Source organism: Chrysemys picta, chromosome 1, assembly GCF_011386835.1.
Source record: "Chrysemys picta bellii isolate R12L10 chromosome 1, ASM1138683v2, whole genome shotgun sequence".
Classification (NCBI taxonomy): Eukaryota; Metazoa; Chordata; order Testudines; family Emydidae; genus Chrysemys; species Chrysemys picta.
In genome coordinates, this window is record NC_088791.1 from 158,346,549 (window position 1) to 158,368,559 (window position 22,011).

Sequence of the window (22,011 nt, forward strand, 5' to 3'; positions counted from 1 at the left end):
TCTCCTATTGAAGCTATTGCACTCTGAATAAATAATGAAAGAGTGATTAGAGCAGGGGGATGCCTTAGGGTCTCCAACATGGGTGCCCTAATCACTGGACTACACAATTATTTTCTTCTTTCTCTGGCCCAAGGACTAAGTATTTATCCACAGCAGAACAGTCATTGGGCCAGAAAGCAGTGGGAGATCCTTTTTGAAATCCTTTCAAATTTTACCCTCCCCTCTCCCGCAAAAGAGCCGTGTGTAAGCTTGAAAGCTTGTTTCTTTCACCAACAAGAAGTTGGTCCAATAAAAGATATCTCACCCACCTTGTCTCTTTAATATCCTGTGACCAACACAACTACAATACTGCAAACATCAACTTAAGTGCACTTGTATCTAAAAGTGTATTTTTACAAATAATGTAAGATCATTTGATTCATCTTTTCCAGTTACAATAACTTCCATTTTGTTTTCAGTGACTTTACTGTGTGCAGGAGAGCATTTGGTGTACAATCAACCTCACCTTTACTATTATCTATTCCCTTGCTTATCTTTTATACACTAACAGAAGAAAGAAAAGCATTTTTTAAAAGATAGGAAAATATGATTTTAAAACCATAAATGTTGGTGGGGTGACTAGGCTAAGTGTGGAACCACAAACTAGTTTTTAAAGCTCTTAAAACTGACTAGATTTGAAGGTGATAGTCCTTTTAGTTTAGCTCCATATTTAAAAATGAAAACAGGAATAGAATATATACAAGAAGAAATGCTTCAACTGGCCTTAGGATGACATCATCAGGGATCACATCTGGGACCTCTGGATTGTGGACCTTCTGCCTGAGCTAAAAGATTCAGTTGTCAGACAGCTCATTAAACTGTGTATCTGGGTTCACCACCAGCACTGGGGTCTGGGTGGAGTGGGGATGGAAGCTTGTCCCAAGCTTCAAAGATTCATAGAGAGTCAAGGTGAATGAGGTAATATGAAGATGGTCTCTGTAATATCCTGGGACCAATGTAGCTACAACACCCAACTATAGTTCAGTTCCTCCTGTTTGCCATCCCTTGTTACAGTGTGATCCTGGCTGTGTCATTAGTAGCAGAGACTGAACCTGGGACATCTGGTTTTAAAGCCGTGAGCTGTTCGTATCTGTCTGAGCGAAAGGACTCTCCTCTCTCAGGGCTCAGAGGTTCAGCATCAGATGGTGGGCCTGATCGCCCAGGGGGGATAGCTCAGTGGTTTGAGCATTGGCCTGCTAAACCCAGGGTTGTGAGATCAATCCTTGAGGGGGCCACTTGGGGATTTGGGGCAAAATCAGTACTTGGTCCTGCTAGTGAAGGCAGGGGGCTGGACTCAATGACCTTTCAAGGTCCCTTCCAGTTCTAGGAGATGGGATATCTCCATTAAAATTTCTTAGATAAATGTCTATCAGGGATGGTCTAGACAATATTTGGTCCTGCCATGCGGGCAGGGGACTGGACTCAATGACCTCTCGAGGTCCCTTCCAGTCCTAGAATCTATGAATCTCAAACCCATAGTCTGTCCATTGACTTCACTGGGCTTTGAGTGTGCTCACTCTGGAGCAGTGGCTGCTCAGGCCAGGCCCAGCCTGACCTGTGTCTGTACCAAGTACAGGTGGATCTGTGGGGCCAGGAATGGACTCCTGAGATCTCTCAGGACCCATATGTAAATCTGTGGTAGAGATCAGCCTCGAATTGAGGGCTGATGATGGTGCAGCAGCCAGGCTCCTATATGATGTGTATTTGCTCCACATTCTCCTGCCATCATGTGGGGCACCCTGTGTGTCACTCTCTGTCTGTGCCCCACCTCCCAGCCCATTGGGGCAGGAAAACTTATGTTGAGGAGGATGAGAGATTAACTCCTGTCCTGGCCCTTTAAATGTCCACTGCTGATCACCAACCATGCCCAAGTGGCACCCTGATTGGTTAGGACGGAGCCATTCCTCTTGACCAATCAGAGAGCGGCTTATTGCCATCTTTGTTCCGCTGCGGCGCTGGCATACGCAGCGGAAGTCAGCTTGCCCTGAGTCTGTGAGCATCTAGCTGTTTAATCGGAAGCGCTGCTGCCCTGAGACATGTGACGCGCTGACCGTTTCCGCCTTCGTCACCCCCAGCCACAGGGAGCGAGTTCTTTCTAGAGGTTCTGGGGCCGCCTCCCCTCTCTGGCAGGGAGGGAGCGGGAGAACTAAAGGAGGCTACCGCGCATGCTCAGAACCCGGGGGGAGGCGGTGGGGGAAAATGGCGGACAGCAAAGAGGGAGAAGAGAAGCCGAAGCAGCCGCAGGCAGACGGAGGTGAACACGCAGCGCCGCTCACCCCATATCCTCCCTCCCCGCGCACGAGGGACCCGAGGGCGGGCAGCGGGAGGGACCCGGGTGGGGTCCCCTGGGGGTGGCGGGCCCGGTGTGTGTCGGGGGAAACGGCCCGGGGCGCGGTCTCCGGCTGCTCAGAGCCCGGCCGCTTGCCCCGCTGCTGGGCGCCCAGCCCGGGGGTGAGCCGGGGAGCAGCCTCTGGCTCCGGGTGGCTTCAGTGCGGCGGCCCGCGGGTGATTGGCCGCTTGGGATGAGTCACGGGCCCGCCCTGGCTGGATGGTTTCATCCCCAGCAAGGCGGATCCGGGCCGGGGCGTGGCGGTCCCTGGGCTGCAGCAGCAGCGTGGGGGTGTCACCAGCGTTGACCGGGACCGACCCACTGAGGCTTGGGGCTGAACGGCAGGGGAACTGGGACATTTTATAGTGGGGATACTGAGAGCTATTGAACCCCACCGTAAATCCTGTATGTGATGGGAACCATTTCAAATCGGGGGTGCTCGGCGCCCCCCCCCCCGTGCCCCTTGTTCTAGCACCTATGCTGGGGAGGAGTACCAGGGGGAGGGGGCGTCCTCTTTTGATGTGTTAAGACCACTAGACCAGTCTGGTGGAGATCTTGATCTCAGTAAATTTGGTACCCACATCTTTGAAATTATGTCTCATGGCATAGGCTTTTGGGGCTTTTTTGCTACTTGAATCAGAGGGAAAATGGCAGTCTAGTCATTAACCCTGTGTGGTCTGCTCTTACTGGATTGTACCTAGTAGTTAAACTTGATCTTTAAAGTTAATGGACCTGATCCTGCTGTGTTTAGTTAGGTAACGCTCCTGTTGTTCACTGGGGATCTTGCCTGAATGAAGACTGCAGGATTGGGCTTAGTATTGTCAAGGAATGTCATTTTTTGTCATATTCCCTGATCAGAAATGTTTTTAAAAAAATAGATTTAAAAAAAAAGAAGTTTTACATAAGGTATCCAGTAGATTAATTTGCATAAACAAATACATATATTTTGTTACCAAACTGCCCAATGAGCAGCTGTACCATATATTGAAGGAAATAATGTGTATTGTAGCTCCTTTGGTGCTATAATACCTCTACCTCTTAAGGATCAGCTTATTTAAAAAAATAAGTTATATGGTGCATCTACAGTTCTCAGTAAACTATCATTTTCCTTATACACTACTACACTACTTCAGATATTATACTCTTTTTTTTTTTTTTTTTTTTTTTTTTGGGTAGCAGTTCACAAGATTTGTTTTTTTATTTATTTATTTATAGTGAAAATGAGGTTAATGTTACTTGAGTCTGGTATTAGCATCTACCAGCATATCATTTATTGTCCGTTTTCTTGGAAAGCTAAGTGTTCTCCTTCCTCTCCCCCCTCACCCCCCCCCCATCTTCCACCTGGTGGTAATGGCATCTTTGCCAAGCCAAAGGCTGACCCCTCTCCCCCTTTTTGTTTAAACATAACTCATTGGGACTTCAGATGGGGCCACTCTTTGGCAATTAAATGAAGGCTTTAAACTAATTAAAACAGACTTCACAAGTGAGAATGACTTCAGATAGGCACATAAATACTGTCATTTTAGGCCTCTCTAAAGATCGTTATCCGTACAAAAACATTTGGTTTTGTGTAGCTCCTTAAACCTCATTGCTTTAGGAAACAGTAAATTAGATGCTAGTAATTCAGTGACTGAATAGTTTTGCAGACATGCAGTCTTCAATGGCCCACAAACAACCTTGGACAGTAGAACATTATTTTAATTAGAAGTGGAAGGTTGGCCAAGACACTGGAGTTATTCCTTGCTCTTTGGAAACTGATGTGAAATCTTCAATTTTTTCCTGAGTTGGAAGGCCTTCCAAAATGAATATAGGTGGGAAGTGCTCTTGTTCTGATGTGACTCTTAATAGTTCTACACTGTGGTCTGGAACTCTCAACCTTGCCCAGAGGCAAGAGATCTATTGGATGAGCAATGAAGAAACTTGAGAAAGCTATAAAATTAGCATTGTTGCCAGTCCAGATGCACAACCTACACAGAAAAGAAAGTGAAAACTGCTCACTTATATGTCTTTGTTGACTTGCAAGTGAGTAATTCTTCCTTGAAGTAACATTCCTCTATCTAGCTATGACCTAAATACAGAGCACAGGTCTGGGTAGTTACGGAAATAGCAGTGATGCTTGTGGGAGGTAGAAAAAAGAGGTGAAATATGATCCGGCTGACATTAGAAAAAAGAATATGAAAGCACAAAAACCCAAATGCACTGTGGGGCTTAGAGAATGGTTGGTAAACCTACTTCAAGAATAGCTTTGCAAGGAGAAGACTAGTATCTAGATTTCTTATGTTACCTACAGAAACAGAGTACTTAAGGGAAATTTTCACTGGGCTGCTTTAAACATTTTGCAGTTCATCATGCAACTGGCCTTTCTATAGGGAAGCTCTTGCAGCTAGCAATCCACTACTGGTCTTAAATGTAGCTAATAGAAGTAGCGTTCACACCACCTCAACAGGCTGTCCTGGAAGCCAATTTTGGGAAAGAGAAGACTCAGTATCAAATTATCTGGTGGCACCTTAAAGACTAACAGATTTATTTGGGCATAAGCTTTCGTGGGTAAAAACCTCACTTCTTCAGATGCATAGAGTGAAAGTTACAGATCCAGGCATTATTATACTGACACATGGAGAGCAGGGAGTTACTTTGCAAGTGAAGAACCAGTGTTGACAGGGCCAATTCAATCAGGGTGGATGTAGTCCACTCCCAATAATAGATGAGGAGGTGTCAATTCCAGGAGAGGAAAAGCTGCTTCTGTAATGAGCCAGCCACTCCCAGTCCCTATTCAAGCCCAGATTAATGGTGTTAAATTTGCAAATGAATTTTAGTTCTGCTGTTTCTCTTTGAAGTCTGTTTCTGAAGTGGGTTTTTTTTTGTTTGTTTTTTTGGGGTTTTTTTGTTGTTGTTGTTCAATAATAGTGACTTTTAAATCTGTAATAGAATGACCAGGGAGATTGAAGTGAACACTTACTGGCTTTTGTATGTTACCATTCCTGATGTCCAATTTGTGTCCATTTATTCTTTTGCGGAGGGACTGTCCGGTTTGGCCAATGTACATGGCAGAGGGGCATTGCTGGCACATGATGGCATATATAACATTAGTAGATTATTAGTTTGGATTATGAACAGGAGGCTGCCAGGCAACTCCCCAAGACCACATTCTACAGGCTACTATCCTCTGATCCCACTGAGGAATACCAAAAGAAACTACACCATCTGCTCAAGAAATTCCCAGCTTCAGTTTGGGAACAAATCAACATGGACACAGCCCCAGAACCCCGACCAGGAGTATTCTATCTGCTACCCAAGATCCATAAACCCGGAAACCCTGGACGCCCCATCATCTCAGGCATTGGCACTCTTACAGCAGGATTATCTGGCTATTTGGACTCTCTCCTCAGACCCTACGCTACCAGTACTCCCAGCTATCTTCGAGACACCACCGACTTCCTGAGGAAACTACAATGCATCGGTGTTCTTCCTGAAAACACCATCCTGGCCACCATGGATGTAGAAGCACTTTACACCAGTATTCCACATGAGGATGGACTACAAGCTGTCAGGAACAGTATCCCTGATGAGGCCACAGCACGCCTGGTGGCTGAGCTTTGTGACTTTGTCCTCACCCACAACCACTTCAGATTTGGGGACAACTTATACCTTTAAGTCAGTGGCACTGCTATGGGTACCCGCATGGCCCCACAGTATGCCAACATTTTTATGGCTGACTTAGAACAACGCTTCCTCAGCTCTCGTCCCCTAGTGCCCCTCCTCTACTTGCACTACATTGATGACATCTTCATCATATGGACCCACGGAAAGGAGGCCCTTGAAGAATTCCACTTGGACTTCAACAATTTCCACCCCACCATCAACCTCAGCCTAGACCAGTCCACACAGGATCCACTTCCTGGACACCACAGTGCAAATAAGTGATGGTCACATAAACACCACCCTATACCGGAAACCTACTGACTGCTATACGTACCTACATGTCTTCAGCTTCCATCCAAGACACATCACACGATCCATTGTCTACAGCCAAGCCCTAAGATACAACCGAATTTGCTCCAACCCCTCAGACAGAGACCAACACCTACAAGATATTTATCAAGCATTCTTAAAACTACAGTACTCACCTGGGGAAGTGAGGAAACAGATTGACAGAGCAAGACGGGTACCCAGACATCATCTACTACAGGACACGCCCAACAAGGACAATAACAGAATACCACTGGCCATCACATACAGCCCCCAGCTAAAACCTCTCCAGCGCATTATCCACGATCTACAACCTATCCTGGAAAATGATCCCTCACTCTCACAGACCTTGGGAGGCAGGCCAGTCCTCGCTTACAGACAACCCCCCAACCTGAAGCAAATACTCACCAGCAACTACACACCACGCCACAGAAACACCAACCCAGGAACCAATCCCTGTAGCAAACCTAGTTGCCTACTCTGTCCCCATATCTACTCTGGCGACACCATCAGAGGACCCAACCACATCAGCCACACCATCAAGGGCTCATTCACCTGCACATCTACTAATGTTATATATGCCATCATGTGCCAGCAATGCCCCTCTGCCATGTACATTGGCCAAACTGGACAGTCCCTCCGCAAAAGAATAAATGGACACAAATCGGACATCAGGAATGGTAACATACAAAAGCCAGTAAGTGAACACTTCAGTCTCCCTGGTCATTCTGTTACAGATTTAAAAGTCACTATCATTGAACCAAAAAAAAAACAACACCCCACTTCAGAAACGGACTTCAAAGAGAAACAGCAGAACTAAAATTCATTTGCAAATTTAACGCCATTAATCTGGGTTTGAATAGGGACTGGGAGTGGCTGGCTCATTACAGAAGCAGCTTTTCCTCTCCTGGAATTGACACCTCCTCATCTATTATTGGGAGTGGACTACAGCCACCCTGATTGAATTGGCCCTGTCAACACCGGTTCTTCACTTGCAAAGTAACTCCCTGCTCTCCATGTGTCAGTATAACAATGCCTGGATCTGTAACTTTCACTCTATGCATCTGAAGAAGTGAGGTTTTTACCCACGAAAGCTTATGCCCAAATAAATCTGTTAGTCTTTAAGGTGGCACCAGACTCCTTGTTGTTTTTGTAGATACAGACTAACACGGCTACCCCCTGATACTTGACATTTATTTAATGGTTTTTAAAGATAATGATTTAGTTGTTCCATAAAAGCAAATATCTGGTCTGGGTAGAGTCTCTTTTTTTGCCCTTTTGAATGAGTAAGCTCATCTCCCTTTGTAAAAATCGTACTCTAGAAAGGCATAACTGATTAAACATGTTCCTACTAAGGGCTTTCCCTGTCTTTGTATTATACTTCCTTCTTATAGTGTTTGGAGACCTAGAAAGGTTTAAATTTAGCCTTTAAAATAGATAATTTGGCTTTCTATGGCTTAATAGGGAAGTGCTTAGAAGTTCTTGCAGAAGGAAGACTTCAGAAATGCAATACATCTGGGCTTCTATAGGAAGAAATGTTAATTTCTTTAAAAATATAATCTTGATTAGCTCAGAGTGGCAGGGGAGTGAAGTACAAAGAATGGTGGTGAGAGAGGCTAGTGATTGTCAGAAGGAGAAGGGTGGGAGAGAGAATAGGAGCTTTAGAGTCCAGAAAATCATCATCATACACTTTTCCTATTCAATACTAATGTTATGCATCACATGTGTAATGTTATAGTGGTTCTAAGCTTGAGATCCGTTTATTGTCTACCCTCACTGCATATAGAATTTCAGTGCAGCATGTACATATAAAGGGCTTTATCTTGTTCCTCTAATATTCAGCACATACTGCTGCATCTCTTGGAAAAATTGATTACTTTGCATGGTTATGCAAGCTTATCTTCTGATTTCTGCAAGATTTTCAGTAGAATCAAGTCCTACATTCTTAACAAACGGAGGTGCACACAATTTAAGAACAGGAACTAAGCTCTAAACCCATCTCTACTTGTCCTATTTATATTTACCTGAAACTTGTTACATATGGGCACCTGTGAGAAGGTCTCTTGAAATGGTTGAGATTCCAGTTCACTTGTAATTTCCTTGCCAATGAACAATCTATACTATTCCAGGAATAAATTCAGAGAAGGCTTGTCAGTCTTGGCTAAACTTCTAGTTCAGGTAATTAATTTTTGGTTAATCTTGAAATATTAATAAAACTATAGTCTGACATTGGCCAACTACTTAAATACTGCATTATCAATTCAAATACATAATTGCCAGAAATTAAATTCTCAGCCAGTCTGAGTGCAGGCATGTTGTACTCACCGATGCATAACTACATGGTTTTTTTCTTAGCTGTGTGCTTCCCAGCACTCTTATTGAGGGTGTCTGATCTGCATAATCACTCTTCAGTTATTCCTCAGACTCTTCCATGAATACACACATCACTCTGTTTTGCTCCTGTAGTCAAAATTTACAACCTGCCAGCAATAAACACACTGCTTCAGTTTCTGTTCCTTTAGATAAAGCAAAAAAAATTCCAAAATGAGGAATGAAAGAGAAGAAAATAAAATACCACGAAGTAGAGAATGAGTTGGCCAGACTGCTGACTGGGAAAATGTCTCTTTTTTAAAAAAAGCAATAATATAAAATCCTGCTGGCTCATTGCACTCATTCCTTTCCTTTGTGATTCTCTAGCTTGCAAGCCAGCAAGGGTTTTCTCTCCAGAAGAACCCATTTTTGAGTTTGTTTTGAGATTCCCAGGCCTTCCCTTCCTTCCAGTTCAGTTTGGACAGCTGAGTGTAGTTGCTAAAACTGGCTTCTGAACTTCCACACTTTACTGATTGAACTTAAGCTTAATTAGACAGTGGAGCTGTATAGTAAACTTTGTGACAAGATCATCTTGTTGCTGTGATCATTATTAGAGAGCTCTCTGAGCTCTGGTCAAGTGAAAAATTCTCTAAGTTATTTCTTTCAGCATTTTAAGACAGGGTTATTTATGTTCCATTGGCAAGACAACATATTCCAAATACAATGGTGTTTCTCTGCCTGAAACATTTTTGATAAATATGCCCTATCCTAAACTACCATTTTCTAAAGTTAAGATTGAAAACTTTGGTTGATTACATATAAGACTAGTCTTGCACTTAGAGCTGCTTTAAGGCACACTTAGAAAAATTGCTCTGTAATGTGCATTCAGAAATGTCAGATGGAATACTAGCATTAGAACTAGGAACATTGCTGTTTCTAAGTAACTTTTTCATGTATCCTTCTTCCTCTTGATTCTGTCTCACTTGTCTGTAACTTTATTCTTTCCTCATGCTCCCTCCACCACATTTTTATTTCTCTCTTCCTACCTCAAGTTGGGTAGCAACACAGACTAGCATTGCTCCTGGATAGTGAAACGAATTAGCATTGAGCTCCTAGTTAGTTTTACTGTCTGTTATGCTCCCAAGGGTAAATAACTGTTTTAAGTTGCTTGCATCTAGTTATCGTTGTTTTGCTGACTGAAACAGTGAGCTAACAGTATATTTTGCTCCCCAGTTAAGAAACATCATGGACAGGCTGTTTGTATGACTTGGAAAACATGGCAGGAAATTATAGGTACAGTAACTCCTCACTTAGTCATCCTGGTTAACATTGTTTCATTGTTACATTGCTGATTAATTAGAGAACATGCTCGTTTAAAGTTGCACAATGCTCCCATATAATGTTGTTTGGCAGCTGCCTGCTTTGTCCACTGCTTGCAGAAAGAGCAGCCAGTTGTAGCTAGCTGGTGGGGGCTTGGAACCAAGGTGGACCAGCAGCCCCCCCCTCCCCCCCATCAGCTCCCCGCTCCCCTAAGTTCCCTGTGCAGCAGCCACCCAGCAAGCTATCAATTGCCATGTGCTGCTCCCGCTCTCTGCCTTGGAGCTACTCCCCGGAGCCTCCTGCTTGCTGTGCGGAGGGTGGGGGTAAGGAGGGTAAGAGGGAGGCTAATGTCAGGGTGTCCCCCTCCCCCCCCTACTCCTGCCCCCCCCCCCTGCTTACCCCATCTCTATGGGGGGGCATGACAGGACTCAGGACAGAGGGAGTTTGCTGGGAGCAGCTGCTGTCTCAACTTGCTGATCTAATTAAAAAGGCAATGTACTTAAAGTGGGGTCAGCGTACTTAAAGGGGCAATGTGTCTCTCTCTCACATGATGTGTGTGTGTCTCTCTCTCTCTCTGTCTGCCTTGTTGTCTCCCCTCCCTCTATTTGTGCTGCCTTGTAGAGTGTGAGGCTACTTTAACAACAATGTGTTAACCCTTGAGGGCTCAGCCGAGTGCTAGTTCATCATTTAGCAGTAAGGCATTCCCTGGGAAATATCCCTCCCTTTTCCATCCTCTAACTTCACCACCTCAACCAAGCTTCACAATCATCATTGCTGTGTTTAGTATTAAATTGTTTAACTTGTACTGTGTGTATGTGTGTGTGTGTGTATATATATATATATATAAATAGTCTTTTGTCTGGTGAAAAATATTTCCCTGGAACCTAACCCCTCCCTATTTATATTAATTCTTATGGGGAAATTGGATTCGCTTAACATCGTTTCGCTTAAAGTCGCATTTTTCAGGAGCATAACTACAACGTTAAGTGAGGAGTTACTGTAGATGGAGGATGAGGATGGGTAGAGAGAGCACCATGGATGAGCACTTAGGAAAAATAGTGGTGCTGTATTATGGAGGCATCATATTTAAGATCTAAATATGTATTTAAAGACTTTTTATGCTAAAACACAGTATGACTTCCCCTTTCAGAGATTTCCCTGTTTCCCTAGCCCCTCTGTTTCTCCAAATTTTTTCTCTTTCCCCTAAGGTTACAATCTTGGTAATCATCCCCAGTTTTGAACTGCTGTTTTTTCCACATGGTTGCTGGCGGTTGCTAGTGAGCAGTGCAAGGCAGTCCCTTCACTCAGGGTCTGAATTTGCTGCCTGTGTGGTGCTCCCATCCCCTGCTTTGCCTTGTAGCAAGGGACCTAGTTGGACCCCAAACATTATAATATTGTCCTCAGATCACTGATGTGAACTCCCTTCTTTTCTGTCCATTCTCCATTGTTTTTCCTATTCCTCCTGCTCTTGCAGCAGCAGAGGAGCAAGCTGTGTCCATGTGTGTACTGTTCCAGGAGCATAGTGAAACTTCCAAGTACCATTTTTTCATTTGGTGTAGCTGAGGGAGCTCTGTATATGAGCACAGGTGTGATGGAGTGTTTTGCTAGGTGGGTCATTTTCACAGGAAAATGGCATTTCCCATATGTTTGTGCAAACCCAGGCGTGATGCAAGCTTCTCAAAAGCACTTTGCTTCAGTTAGTGAGTCTGGTGCTGATCTCCCCCGAAACAGAATCTGTCAGTTGTATTGAATTGAGGGATGTAGACAAGCAGTGATTAGCAGTTAGGTTAAGACTACCAGTCTCAACAACTTGTATGGTTTTAATGATCTGCCTAGGGAGCTTATAGACTGACATGGGCATTTTTATGTAAATAAATCTAATGTATGTAATCTTAAATTGTGTACACTAGGTTTGAAGCTGGGACTCCAAATGTGAAATGTTAACTTGTGCAACCTAGACCCAAGAAGACTGTTTATAAAATTAAATGTAACTGTCTAGATAAACTTTCAGTCCCATATTAATGGTGATCTGATGCTTCAATGCTTTTTCAGACTTTTGTGTATATAAAGACTTTTTTGTACTACTTTAGTTAAGTGCTCGCAGTTTCTTTCACTGTTTGTCTTTACGTGCTGTCTGCTGTATATGCAGCAGTGGCGGAGACTGCTGGCACTGTAACTACCCTCCCCATAACAATGCTTTATGAGGTTGCTGCTCCCAACAATCTGCTCAGTAAAAATAGCTCATCTTGGTAAGTTGTTTCGACTTCACCAGGACCTGAAGAAGAGGCAGAAAAACCTGTGAAAACTAAGACTGTTTCTTCCAGTAATGGAGGGGAAAGTTCGAGTCGAAGCGCAGAGAAACGAGTAGCTGATGAAGAAGCTGAAGATTTCACCACAAAGCCTGCTCCTGCCAAAATGTCCAAGTTTGGATTTGGCATAGGCAGTCAGACAACAAAGAAGGCACCTGTGATATCCATCAAACTTGGAGCAAATGTAAGTTGTTTGAATGTTTGGTTTATTTTTAAAGGAAACATAAGATCAAGAGAGTATTTTGTTTTTGAGGGACTGACTTGGAGAGAAAGCTAATGAAACTTAATGTGGGTAGGTTGACTAAAAATATTGAAGTTGACGTGGGGAAGCGTTGTAGGGCCTATCCTTTTGTTCTAGTAAGTATTTTAAGGGTATAACACCAATGAGAATTGTTTAGCGTTGTCCAAGAGAGAGCAAGAATAATGGGACAAAATTAACTCTAAATTGTCCTTGAATATATGAAATAATTCTCTAATAAGATCTAAGCCTGGAATAGCTTCCTGAAGGAGTGCTGGAAGCTTCAGTGCTCAGGACTCTTATAACTAGATGCAGGGAAAAAGCACTATATCTTGCACTGACACCTGTGGGTGGACTAGTAATTCTTTGTCATCTTTAACTTCTAAGATATTACTTGTGCATTGGAAAATGTATCTTTCATTTTTGCTTCTTCTATCACAAGGCCAGTTAGTCTAATTTATACAAATGCCTCTTCAGCGGCTTGATTTAAAGATACTAGAATGTAATACGTGCTTAGATCAGTATCTGCAGAATGTACAGGAAAGGGGCTCGTTGCCATGCTACATTTCCAAGAATCCTAATCCTCTGTTGTGCAGGCCAGATTTGATAATTCCCTCTCCTGCTTGTTTTATGTGGATGTATTAAATTAAATTGAAGAGGTTTCCAGTTAACCAATCAAATGGATCTTTACTTTTCCCATTGACCAACCTGCTTCATTGTTCACTATTCTGGGACAGGCAAGCATCTGCTTGTTTATAAATGTAATTTTTACACAGTTCTTAAATACCACAGTGAAATGTGCATTATAAATCTCTTAAATAGGTTCAGTTCAATCTCTATTCCTCAAGAACTCTGTAGGTGCAATGTCAGCACTTTACAAACCAGCAGAAGGTAAATAGATTGCTCAGTAGGATATTTTTCTAAGAGCATGTTGCTTTCAAACCAGAAAAACAAAACAAACAAAAAAACATTTTAGAACATACACAATAGGGTAAACTCAGTCCTTGAAAAATTGACAAAGATGCCTTTTGAGCCACTAACAAGTTCAATTGGCTCATAGGATTTCTAGTTCACTGATTCAACTACGTTGGCATTCAAATTTGGGATCATTATTTTTTACCTGCCCTCTGGCCTATCCTAGTGGTCTGTGCTGATGCCTCTAGGGAAAATAAACTTCTTAGCAGCAATTGTTCCTTACAGGTAGGATAATGAATAGATGTGGATGCATCTACACACTGAACCTAATCCTGTCCCTCCCCAGTACTGTATGTATGACTACAGAGTGTAAACGTATGCAGAATGTCTCCATAAGACTACAGAAGTGAGGAAGCATTGTACACCAGAATAGGATGATTCTATGTAAATCAAAGTTATTACCAGCAGTTTAAATTTTCTCATCTTATTTTTCTTTGCAGTAATTAATTTTGATTCCTTTTGCATTACAAAGAGTAAAAAAAGTCTCAGATTTTGATAGCTGGATATGCTTTGAATAGAGGTGTCTGTTGGGAAGTGTAAATCGAACTTTTGCCAACAAAGACCCCGTGTGAAACAGTCTGATGTTACCTCTGCTTCTGAATTGGAAACATTAGTTAAAAAGCATTGGATTGTTCAATCAAGAAAAATACTAAGACCTATTAAAGTACAAAAAGACAAACATTCTCAGCCTCTTGCGGTTGACAGACTTAAATACTCCAGTGCAGCCTCAGGAATAAAGAACAGATGGGGATATGGTCAAATCCTGTGTGTTATTTTTGAGACATAGTTGTCACAAGCTGCTCAGATTCTGATTTAATTTCCCATGTCATTCACCAGTAACCACATGCCCCTGTAATGTGCATGTTTGCAAGAAACTAATACTTGCTTGTAGGGAATTGAAACCTGGGAGGATCGGACTAGTTCATCAGAAAACATTTTGCCCAAATGGACAGATGCTCCTTTGACCTGTTACTGGAAAACTATTTTCTGTCTGGTTCAGAGAACTATCTTGACTTTTAGTTTAGCCAGTTAGAAATCAACTTATGCATGTCTTAAAAAAAAATGCTTCAATTTCAGTGAAGATGTTGAATGAATTCCATTTTTAAAAAGTCTTGAAAGGTTAAATGGATCCTAGTCAAGTAAGCAGATTTGTCTGATTTCATTTGGTGTGTTTTCAATCTATTTCAGAAACCTAAAGAGCCTGCTCCCACCCTTGCTCCAAAAACCCTTTCTGTAGCAGCAGTTTTCAATGAAGATGATGATGTAAGTAAATACCACTTGATGGCTGGCACTCACTAAAGAGGGGAACAGTTAGTCCTGGTTAGAGTTAGGCAGCGTGAGTAGGTACTCTGTAAGCTTCTCCACAAAAATGCCAATGCGCTATAATTTAGAACTGATCCAGTGTTTCCCTTAAACGCATTGTTAGAATTTATTATTATTTATTTTATCATCAGTAATACAGAATACCACCACAAAACCAATTTCAACCATAAATTCCTTTATTAAATCTAAAGGTTGAATGGTATTTATAGGGACACTTCAAATAGGCCTTAAACGCCTAAGCAGTCATCACATCCATATAGTAACATGCAGTTATAAGCACTGGTCAGATACTTACAACAGGACTAGGCCTAGGGTTCTTGGCTGGCTCCAACACCAGACAGCAGATACTAGCAATGAAATTAATAATTTCTTTTTAATTACATTATTTATCAGAACCTACATGACTTTAGCACTGCTCCATGCTAAAACCAGTTAGCACCATTCCTGATAATTGGGGTCTTTTCTTCAGACTTTTATAAGTTACCTTTCAGGACCAATTAAACCACATTCTTTCAAGGCTTTTCCACAACTGCTTAACCACCCACACTTTACACAAACTGCAAAGCATATACATAAAAATATATGAGCAGTTAACTGACAAAGGTCAATATCTGTGATCATTGGAAATGTTAATAAAATTTCACTAGAAAGGAGACCAGTAATCTCATTTTCACTTATGGAACTTGAGCCCAGTTCTCAAGATTGCCCTGCCAGAAACCAGTTCAAATTCTCAGTGCTGCTTTGTCTGTGGGTTTGATAATGGGGGGGGCTAGAGTAACTGAAAACAAATGATGCTCCCTCTAGTGAAGTGCAATAATATGGTGGTAAACAATTCAGCTAATTGGGAAAGGGCATGGAGAGGTTTGCCCTTAGCTGTGTTGGCAGAAACACAAGACTTCAATTGTGAGATGCAAAAAGAGTTTCCATTCCTCAGCAGGACCAATGGGTTTCTGTAGTGTATTAAGGAAGAGGGGGTAGGGGACACATTTGAACAGGCATATTGGTCACACAAATTAAGATGCTAAAATGGAGTTAAGCAGACAGACAGGGCAATGTGGTTGCGTTAGAGCTGACTGTTCAGGAGGTCCTGACTCCTCAACACTTGTTTTCTGTAACTCACCAAGTGCTGTCAATGTTCCTTGGAGTGAGAGGGAGGAGAAAGGGAGCATCTATTTGCCTCTTTTTGTGGTTTTAATGTAATTGTCTTCCTCCTGTTGTGTACTGAATCCAAATACTGCTGAGACATTCAGGTGTGGGCTACATCTACAGTGTAGTGAGTGACACATAATACTTTATTTAATGTGTTCCATTTTAAGTTTAATAAAAGATGGGTAATTTAGAATACTTGATGGTACAGTTCTTCACTGATCTATACCATGGCCATGTATTCCTTTGAGGCAAACCCTAGTATACCTAGTATTTTGCTTGAGTGACTACCATCAATAAGCCTGACTACCACACTTCTGATTCAGTTGCATCTGCCATGCTTCTCTGTCACAAAATACCATTTTATACATAGAGCTGGATACAAAAGTTGGCTTGGCTTGTAAAGCGATTAATGAAGAAACTAAGTAGTTTATTTCTGCACACATTGCAAAAGTGCTTTTCAATTGCCAGTCCATTTCCCATCAGGCCCTCTTCCATGTGTGAAATGCTAAATAACCTGTTTAATACTTAGATTGCTAATGTGATGGTGTAGAAAAACCTTGGATGAATATGATGTGGTAGTGGCTGTGATTGCTGCAGACCTCGTGAGCACAAAGGAGACGGGAAAAGGGAAGGAAAACTGATAGGGTGGAGGTAGAAGAGGAGACACACAGGAAAGAAGTCCTTAGGGTTGACATCAGTACCATTCCTCTCCCAAGATTTTCCTGATGATAGTGTGGCATTGCCACTTGTTGGAGCCCTACGCTTACAGAATGTTAAAAGGTCATGAGACAGCTTCTGGGGTATCATTGCAACATATTATGATACAATGGGCAAGTCTGCCCTAGAAGGCAAATGGCTGAAGGTGATTAACTCATGCTACCAAAACGGTAGCCACTGATAAGTCATACTGCATGTTTACGGGCATCTTACTGAATTTGAATATAAATATAAATGTCAGTGAAAACAACAAGGAGTCCTTGTGGCACCTTAGAGACTGACAAATTTATTTGGGTTTAAGCTTTGTCGAAAGCTTATGCCCAAATAAATTTGTCAGTCTCTAAGGTGCCACAAAGACTCCTTGTTTTTGCTGATACAGACAAACATGGCTACCACTCTGAAACCTTTCTCTACAGTGTGGATCCACTTATCACATGCAAACTTCTTTACTCGTGTTTATGGCTTTATAGACTAGAGGCAGTGTGTGCTCTAAAACGTATTATTTTCCTGAGAGATTGTTAGCTCCATTCATGTCTGGCTTCTGAATGTTCAACAGAGAAGAATAAAATGTTTAACTGTGCCCAACATCCATGTTCTTTCTTTTTAACTAGAGTGAACCAGAAGAAATGCCTCCAGAAGCAAAGATGCGCATGAAGAATATTGGAAGGTAGATCAGCTTTAACCTCATTCTTCCACAGGAGGGGTGGGAGGGAGTTGAATGGGTGAGGATGATGGACCTTCTACAGCTCAGATTGAGTCCTTCATATGGTCCAGAAATGTAGGAAGGGCAAACAGGTTAGTGTAGCTTTAGTGTTTCTTTCTGTAGAAATGAGACATTACAAATGGAATTCCTCTCATGTTTCAGCTGTGGCTAAATGCAGGCCTGCAGATATGCTCCCATTTAAATACCCCCTTAGCTTTGCCAGAGTTGGAAGAGAGAGGTTCTACTTCCTCAAACAGGATGGAAATTTGGGTGCAGTTTGTGGTTGTTACTAAAACAAGAAGCAAACTACTTCTGCTCTTCCTGGGTTTTTTTACTATCAAACTCCAGATTTTCCCAGCCCCAAACTGTCTGGTTTTACCCTTCACAGCATAAATATTCCCAGACTGGGTAGTCTGTTCAGAACTTGAATCTCTGCATATGGAAAAAAGGGCTTGGGTTAAATGAGGGTGTGTTTGTTTGGTTTTTTTAAAATGAATTTTGCCCCCTAAGAAGTAGTTTGGTATGCTATCGTTAAGACACCAGCATAATCTCTCCATATTGGGACTTAACTCTTACTGAGAATAATATGAGTATATAATGGATTTTTACATTCTCTGGACATAACTGTAAACTTATTTTTCTGGCTGCTACAACTTTGTGTGTGTGAGGGCCAAGTTAGGCTCTAATATAAACATAGGTGTCTTCAGTGAAGTTTCCCCCAGAAATGAGGGCTGAGTTTGGGTCTCAGACTTTTAAAATGTTAAACTGCTTTTATTCTCTTTTTTAAAAAATTAGTGTCTGTAGGCTTATTATTGAAAGATGCAAAATTGACAGGCCTGGATCCTGTGTTCTTCTTTTTTTTATCCATAAAGCCAGTATTCACAGGCAGCAGCAGTGTAGCTTACCTCTCCTGTGTCCCTCTTTCCCCCCCACCCCCACCCCACCCCCTTTGCCTGGGTGTCTCAGACTGATTGATTTTGGAGGGATCAGTTCTGGGGACAGGTGACAACACTGCCACTTGTGACAACTTCTTGTGACAGACACCTAGTCACTGGAAACCAAACTGAGGCAACTAAACTCATTTCACATAAGAAGCCCCTGAAGAGTCATACCAACAGTTGTAACTTTTGGCCACTCCTGACGCAAGCTGGATGTGAAACAGCAAAGTGAAGCTGAAACACTCGAGTCACACATCCAGTTCTCCCAACTATTTTATTAAACTAATCTCCACATCTAATTGTTATTTTTCAGAGATACACCAACCTCAGCAGGACCAAATTCTTTCAACAAAGGAAAGCATGGGTTTTCTGACAACCAGAAGTTGTGGGAACGGAACATAAAATCTCATCTTGGAAATGTCCCTGAGGAGGATGACTAAATGATATCTGGAGATTTGGGTGTGGGGGGGAGGGCAGGGTGTGACATTAAAGGAACAGTTTCCTTTTTTAAGAATGGTCTGAGATTTACCTTTGGAGCCACTTTTTCTAAAGATTGAGTGGTACAATAATAACTGAGTTTGAAATTAGAGGTAATTTATGTTTTGTATACAGATTTCAAGGCATTTGCTAATTTTGTAGTTCTATGTGATTAGTTTCAAAAGGTTACAAATAATAAAGAAATTGGAAGTGGTACTTTTTTAATTTTTTTGGGGTCACAGCAACTCATACAACAAGGTGGATAAAAAAAGGTTACTGTCTCTTTAATCAGGTTAATGTTGAATGCTACTGCACTCTGGCTTCTAGCTCCCTCTTTATATCAGATGAAACATTTGGATCCTAAGATCACTGTTACAGAGAGGGAGCAGTGCCTTGTGCTAGAAGTGTTATTGGGCTATTCATTTGAACATAAATTTATACAGAGTAGAAATCTTAACAACCGGAATATTTTTCCTCCCTCTCTGGTCACTTTTTGTTCTTCACAAACTAAGAATTGTGTTGCTCTGAGTGCTATGGTAGCTTTAGCTCTAATCTTCCTTTGAAACTTTGCAAAAAGTGTGTAATAGTCTGTCTGTGGTCTAGTTCATCCTAAGGAAGGGATCTTAGATACAATCTCTAAAGAATATTCACTACAGCGTGCTCCTTAGTCAGTAGTATAAGTAGTGCTTGTTAGCATTTCCTTGTGAATTAAATGAATACGCAAATATTAAGGTAATTATCAATATAGAAAAGCCACCACCAAAAAGATAAAAGTATGTAAATTATTTAAACATATTTGGTTTCAACATCTTCCTTTATTATACCTAAAAAGAATAAAAGCCACACCAAAAATTCAGAAACTTAGTTTTTGTACTTAGCAGTAAGATGCACTTTTTATTTTGACATTTTTAAGTACTCCTCTAGATGCTAAAATATGTTGTGGCTTCAAAGAACACTATCAGGCTTAAAACATTTTTGTTACCTGCACTACTAATATTTCTGACTAACAGTTTTTATAAAAAAAAAAAAAATTTCACTAGGCTGTTAATTTTTTGCACCTAGTTTGAGCAATGACATTAGTAATTGGTCAGCTTCATTTTCAGGATTTCATATACTAGTACAGTGCTCTGTTAGGATTTCAAACAGGGTGAGGGTTGTCTAAATTCCATTAAGCTATTTTCATTTAATTTAAAAAATTGAGAACATTTGTCTTTAAAAAAAAAAAATCTAAATACTGCCTCTTTTTTTTTTTTTGGAGCCTAAACTACCTGATAGTGTCTGCTAGTAAAGTTATTCTTCTTGTTTGCAATTGATTGGTAAAACTTGTCTATTATTGAATATTCATGAACAGAATCCACCTTAACTACTCTTCCCCTTAAATCCTTTCCATATGCTAAAGTTGAGTATAGTTGGTGGAGAGGAAAGTGCATCTTTATAGGTTAGAAAAGCACTGACCAATTAGATTCCTGAGTTTAAGTTCTAAATTTTTTGTATTGTGTAGTCTTTTCATTTAAAGTCTAATGCAATTGAACACATGTATCTATTATTTTCTTGAAAAGCTTTGTTATAAATGTAACATAAAAAGTATACTTTTTTCATAGCAAAAATTGTTTTATAAAACTCATTGAAGGCTGAATGTAAGGACTTTAAAAAAAAATGCTTCTAAACTACTTTTGCCTCTTACCCCTCATTGAAGTTAGTGACAAACTCTTGTTGACTGCAGTGGAGACATAATGGGACATTTAATTGTACCACCTACTTTATCCTTTTAATAGATTTAATGCATGGTTATACTTGTCTAGAATAATTCCCCTGCTAAAGCAATGGAAATGTGCATAGAACTGCTACCACCTTAATGTTGTTACCCCTTTTGACCTGAGTGGTTAGTCAATATTTGGGTTTTTGTGCATTGTCTGTTAGGAGAAATTGATGGTGTCAGCTGCTACTCTGGTGCAATCCTATTTGTTTACAAAGAATGTATATAAAATCCTGTTTCCCTGAACATGGGAGGAGACACTTCCTTTGCTCATGGTTGCAAGCCTCTTTCCAGCTAGCACTTTACCCAAAAGCTTTTCCCTAGCATCATGGAAGTTCTTCTGCCTGTCTCTAGACTTCCTTCTGCTGCTTCCTCAAACAATTCCTAGCTTCCTGTATTTCCATTCAGTCTCTGGGCCTTCATAGCTCAGATTCCTACCTGGACTGGCTTGTGGCTTATGCTTATGCCCACCCAGAAAGGCTGTTGCTTGTGTCTGTCAGTTAGTGGAAGGTGTTTCATAATAGGCGTGACTCAAACTTAGGGTTTAGGTTCAGTCTCTAGGCCACAATGTATGTTGGCACTGAGTAGTAGTCACAAGAAATTAAAGGTGTATACTTAATAGCTTCTGTAGATAGAGCTTATTGTGCACACCACGATTTTCTTGCATCCCTCTATTCTCCCCCCACCACCTACCCATACACACATCCCCCCCCCCCCCCTTCATGGCAAAGGTTTCTCTTTCCCCTTGCCCTATTCTTTCTACGATGCTCCTTTCCCCTAGAGCAGCTTTCTTTCCCCCCTTCCCCCCCCCCCCCCGCAAGTACCTTTCTCCACCTGAGCCCTACTTTGAAAAGTGGGATGGATAGTGCCCTATCTTCCCCCACCTGGAGCAGTGTTTGACATGGAAGCAACTTCTCTGCTCAACTCCCAGCAGAGAAAGCAGTTTTTTCTTCTTTGATGTAAGGTATCAACATGTAATAGTGCAAGGTGTTAATGGGTGCCATCAACAGAAGACAGCAGCTCCATGTGTCCCCCATTTCCAGCTTTTGAGGGTGCAGTTGTCCCCCAAAATCAATAGGGTTATGGTCACTGATGCCTAGACCATTTCTTGACATTTTAGAATTGATCAGATGGTGTTCAAAAGTTGTTAGAGAAAGGGGATGGAGCTGGGGGGGTCAGACCTTGCAAGGGCAGCTAAAAAAATTTAAAAGCAAGAAAAAGGCTGCTCTCAGCTTGTAGATTTTAATGGAGGTAGTTTACTTTATCAACAACCCTTCACAATTTGGTACTAGTGGATACACACAGGCTCAGTTGAATTCCATCTGTTTTGCCTAATAGCTTCCACTACTTTAGTAAAATTTTATTTTCACATCCTAAAGAAAACTGACATTTACACTAACTTGGCACATATGGATTTGTTAGTATAGACTTTCATCCTCCTACTGTAGCTTGAGTCTTT

At 41.5% G+C, this 22,011-nt stretch overlaps 1 protein-coding gene across 4 annotated transcripts; it reads left to right on the plus strand.

The window, feature by feature from the left end:
* Positions 1 to 1,948: 1,948 nt before the first annotated feature.
* On the plus strand, positions 1,949 to 20,466 carry PCNP (PEST proteolytic signal containing nuclear protein). Of its 4 annotated transcripts, none has more exons than XM_005283563.5 (6): positions 1,949 to 2,293; positions 9,881 to 9,940; positions 12,240 to 12,460; positions 14,678 to 14,752; positions 17,290 to 17,345; positions 18,633 to 20,466. In XM_005283563.5, the coding sequence occupies exons 1-6, from the start codon at positions 2,239 to 2,241 to the stop codon at positions 18,757 to 18,759; spliced, it is 594 nt and encodes a 197-aa protein (XP_005283620.1). In that variant the 5' UTR covers positions 1,949 to 2,238; the 3' UTR covers positions 18,760 to 20,466. The 4 variants fall into 4 exon arrangements, with proteins under 4 accessions (XP_005283620.1, XP_005283622.1, XP_023959025.1 ...); XM_024103257.3 differs by having other exon boundaries at positions 1,969 to 2,293; positions 12,292 to 12,460; XM_005283565.5 differs by lacking the exon at positions 9,881 to 9,940 and having other exon boundaries at positions 1,957 to 2,293; positions 12,292 to 12,460.
* The last annotated feature ends 1,545 nt before the right edge of the window (positions 20,467 to 22,011 follow it).

What these genes read in the sequence shown, in the direction of transcription:
- PCNP (XM_005283563.5), top strand. Translation starts at nt 2,239, where the DNA reads ATGGCGGACAGCAAAGAGGGAGAAGAGAAGCCGAAGCAGCCGCAGGCA. An exon ending in AACATGGCAGGAAATTATAG is followed by an intron (nt 9,941 to 12,239) that starts GTACAGTAACTC and finishes CGACTTCACCAG; the next exon opens with GACCTGAAGAAGAGGCAGAA. An exon ending in TTTTCAATGAAGATGATGAT is followed by an intron (nt 14,753 to 17,289) that starts GTAAGTAAATAC and finishes CTTTTTAACTAG; the next exon opens with AGTGAACCAGAAGAAATGCC.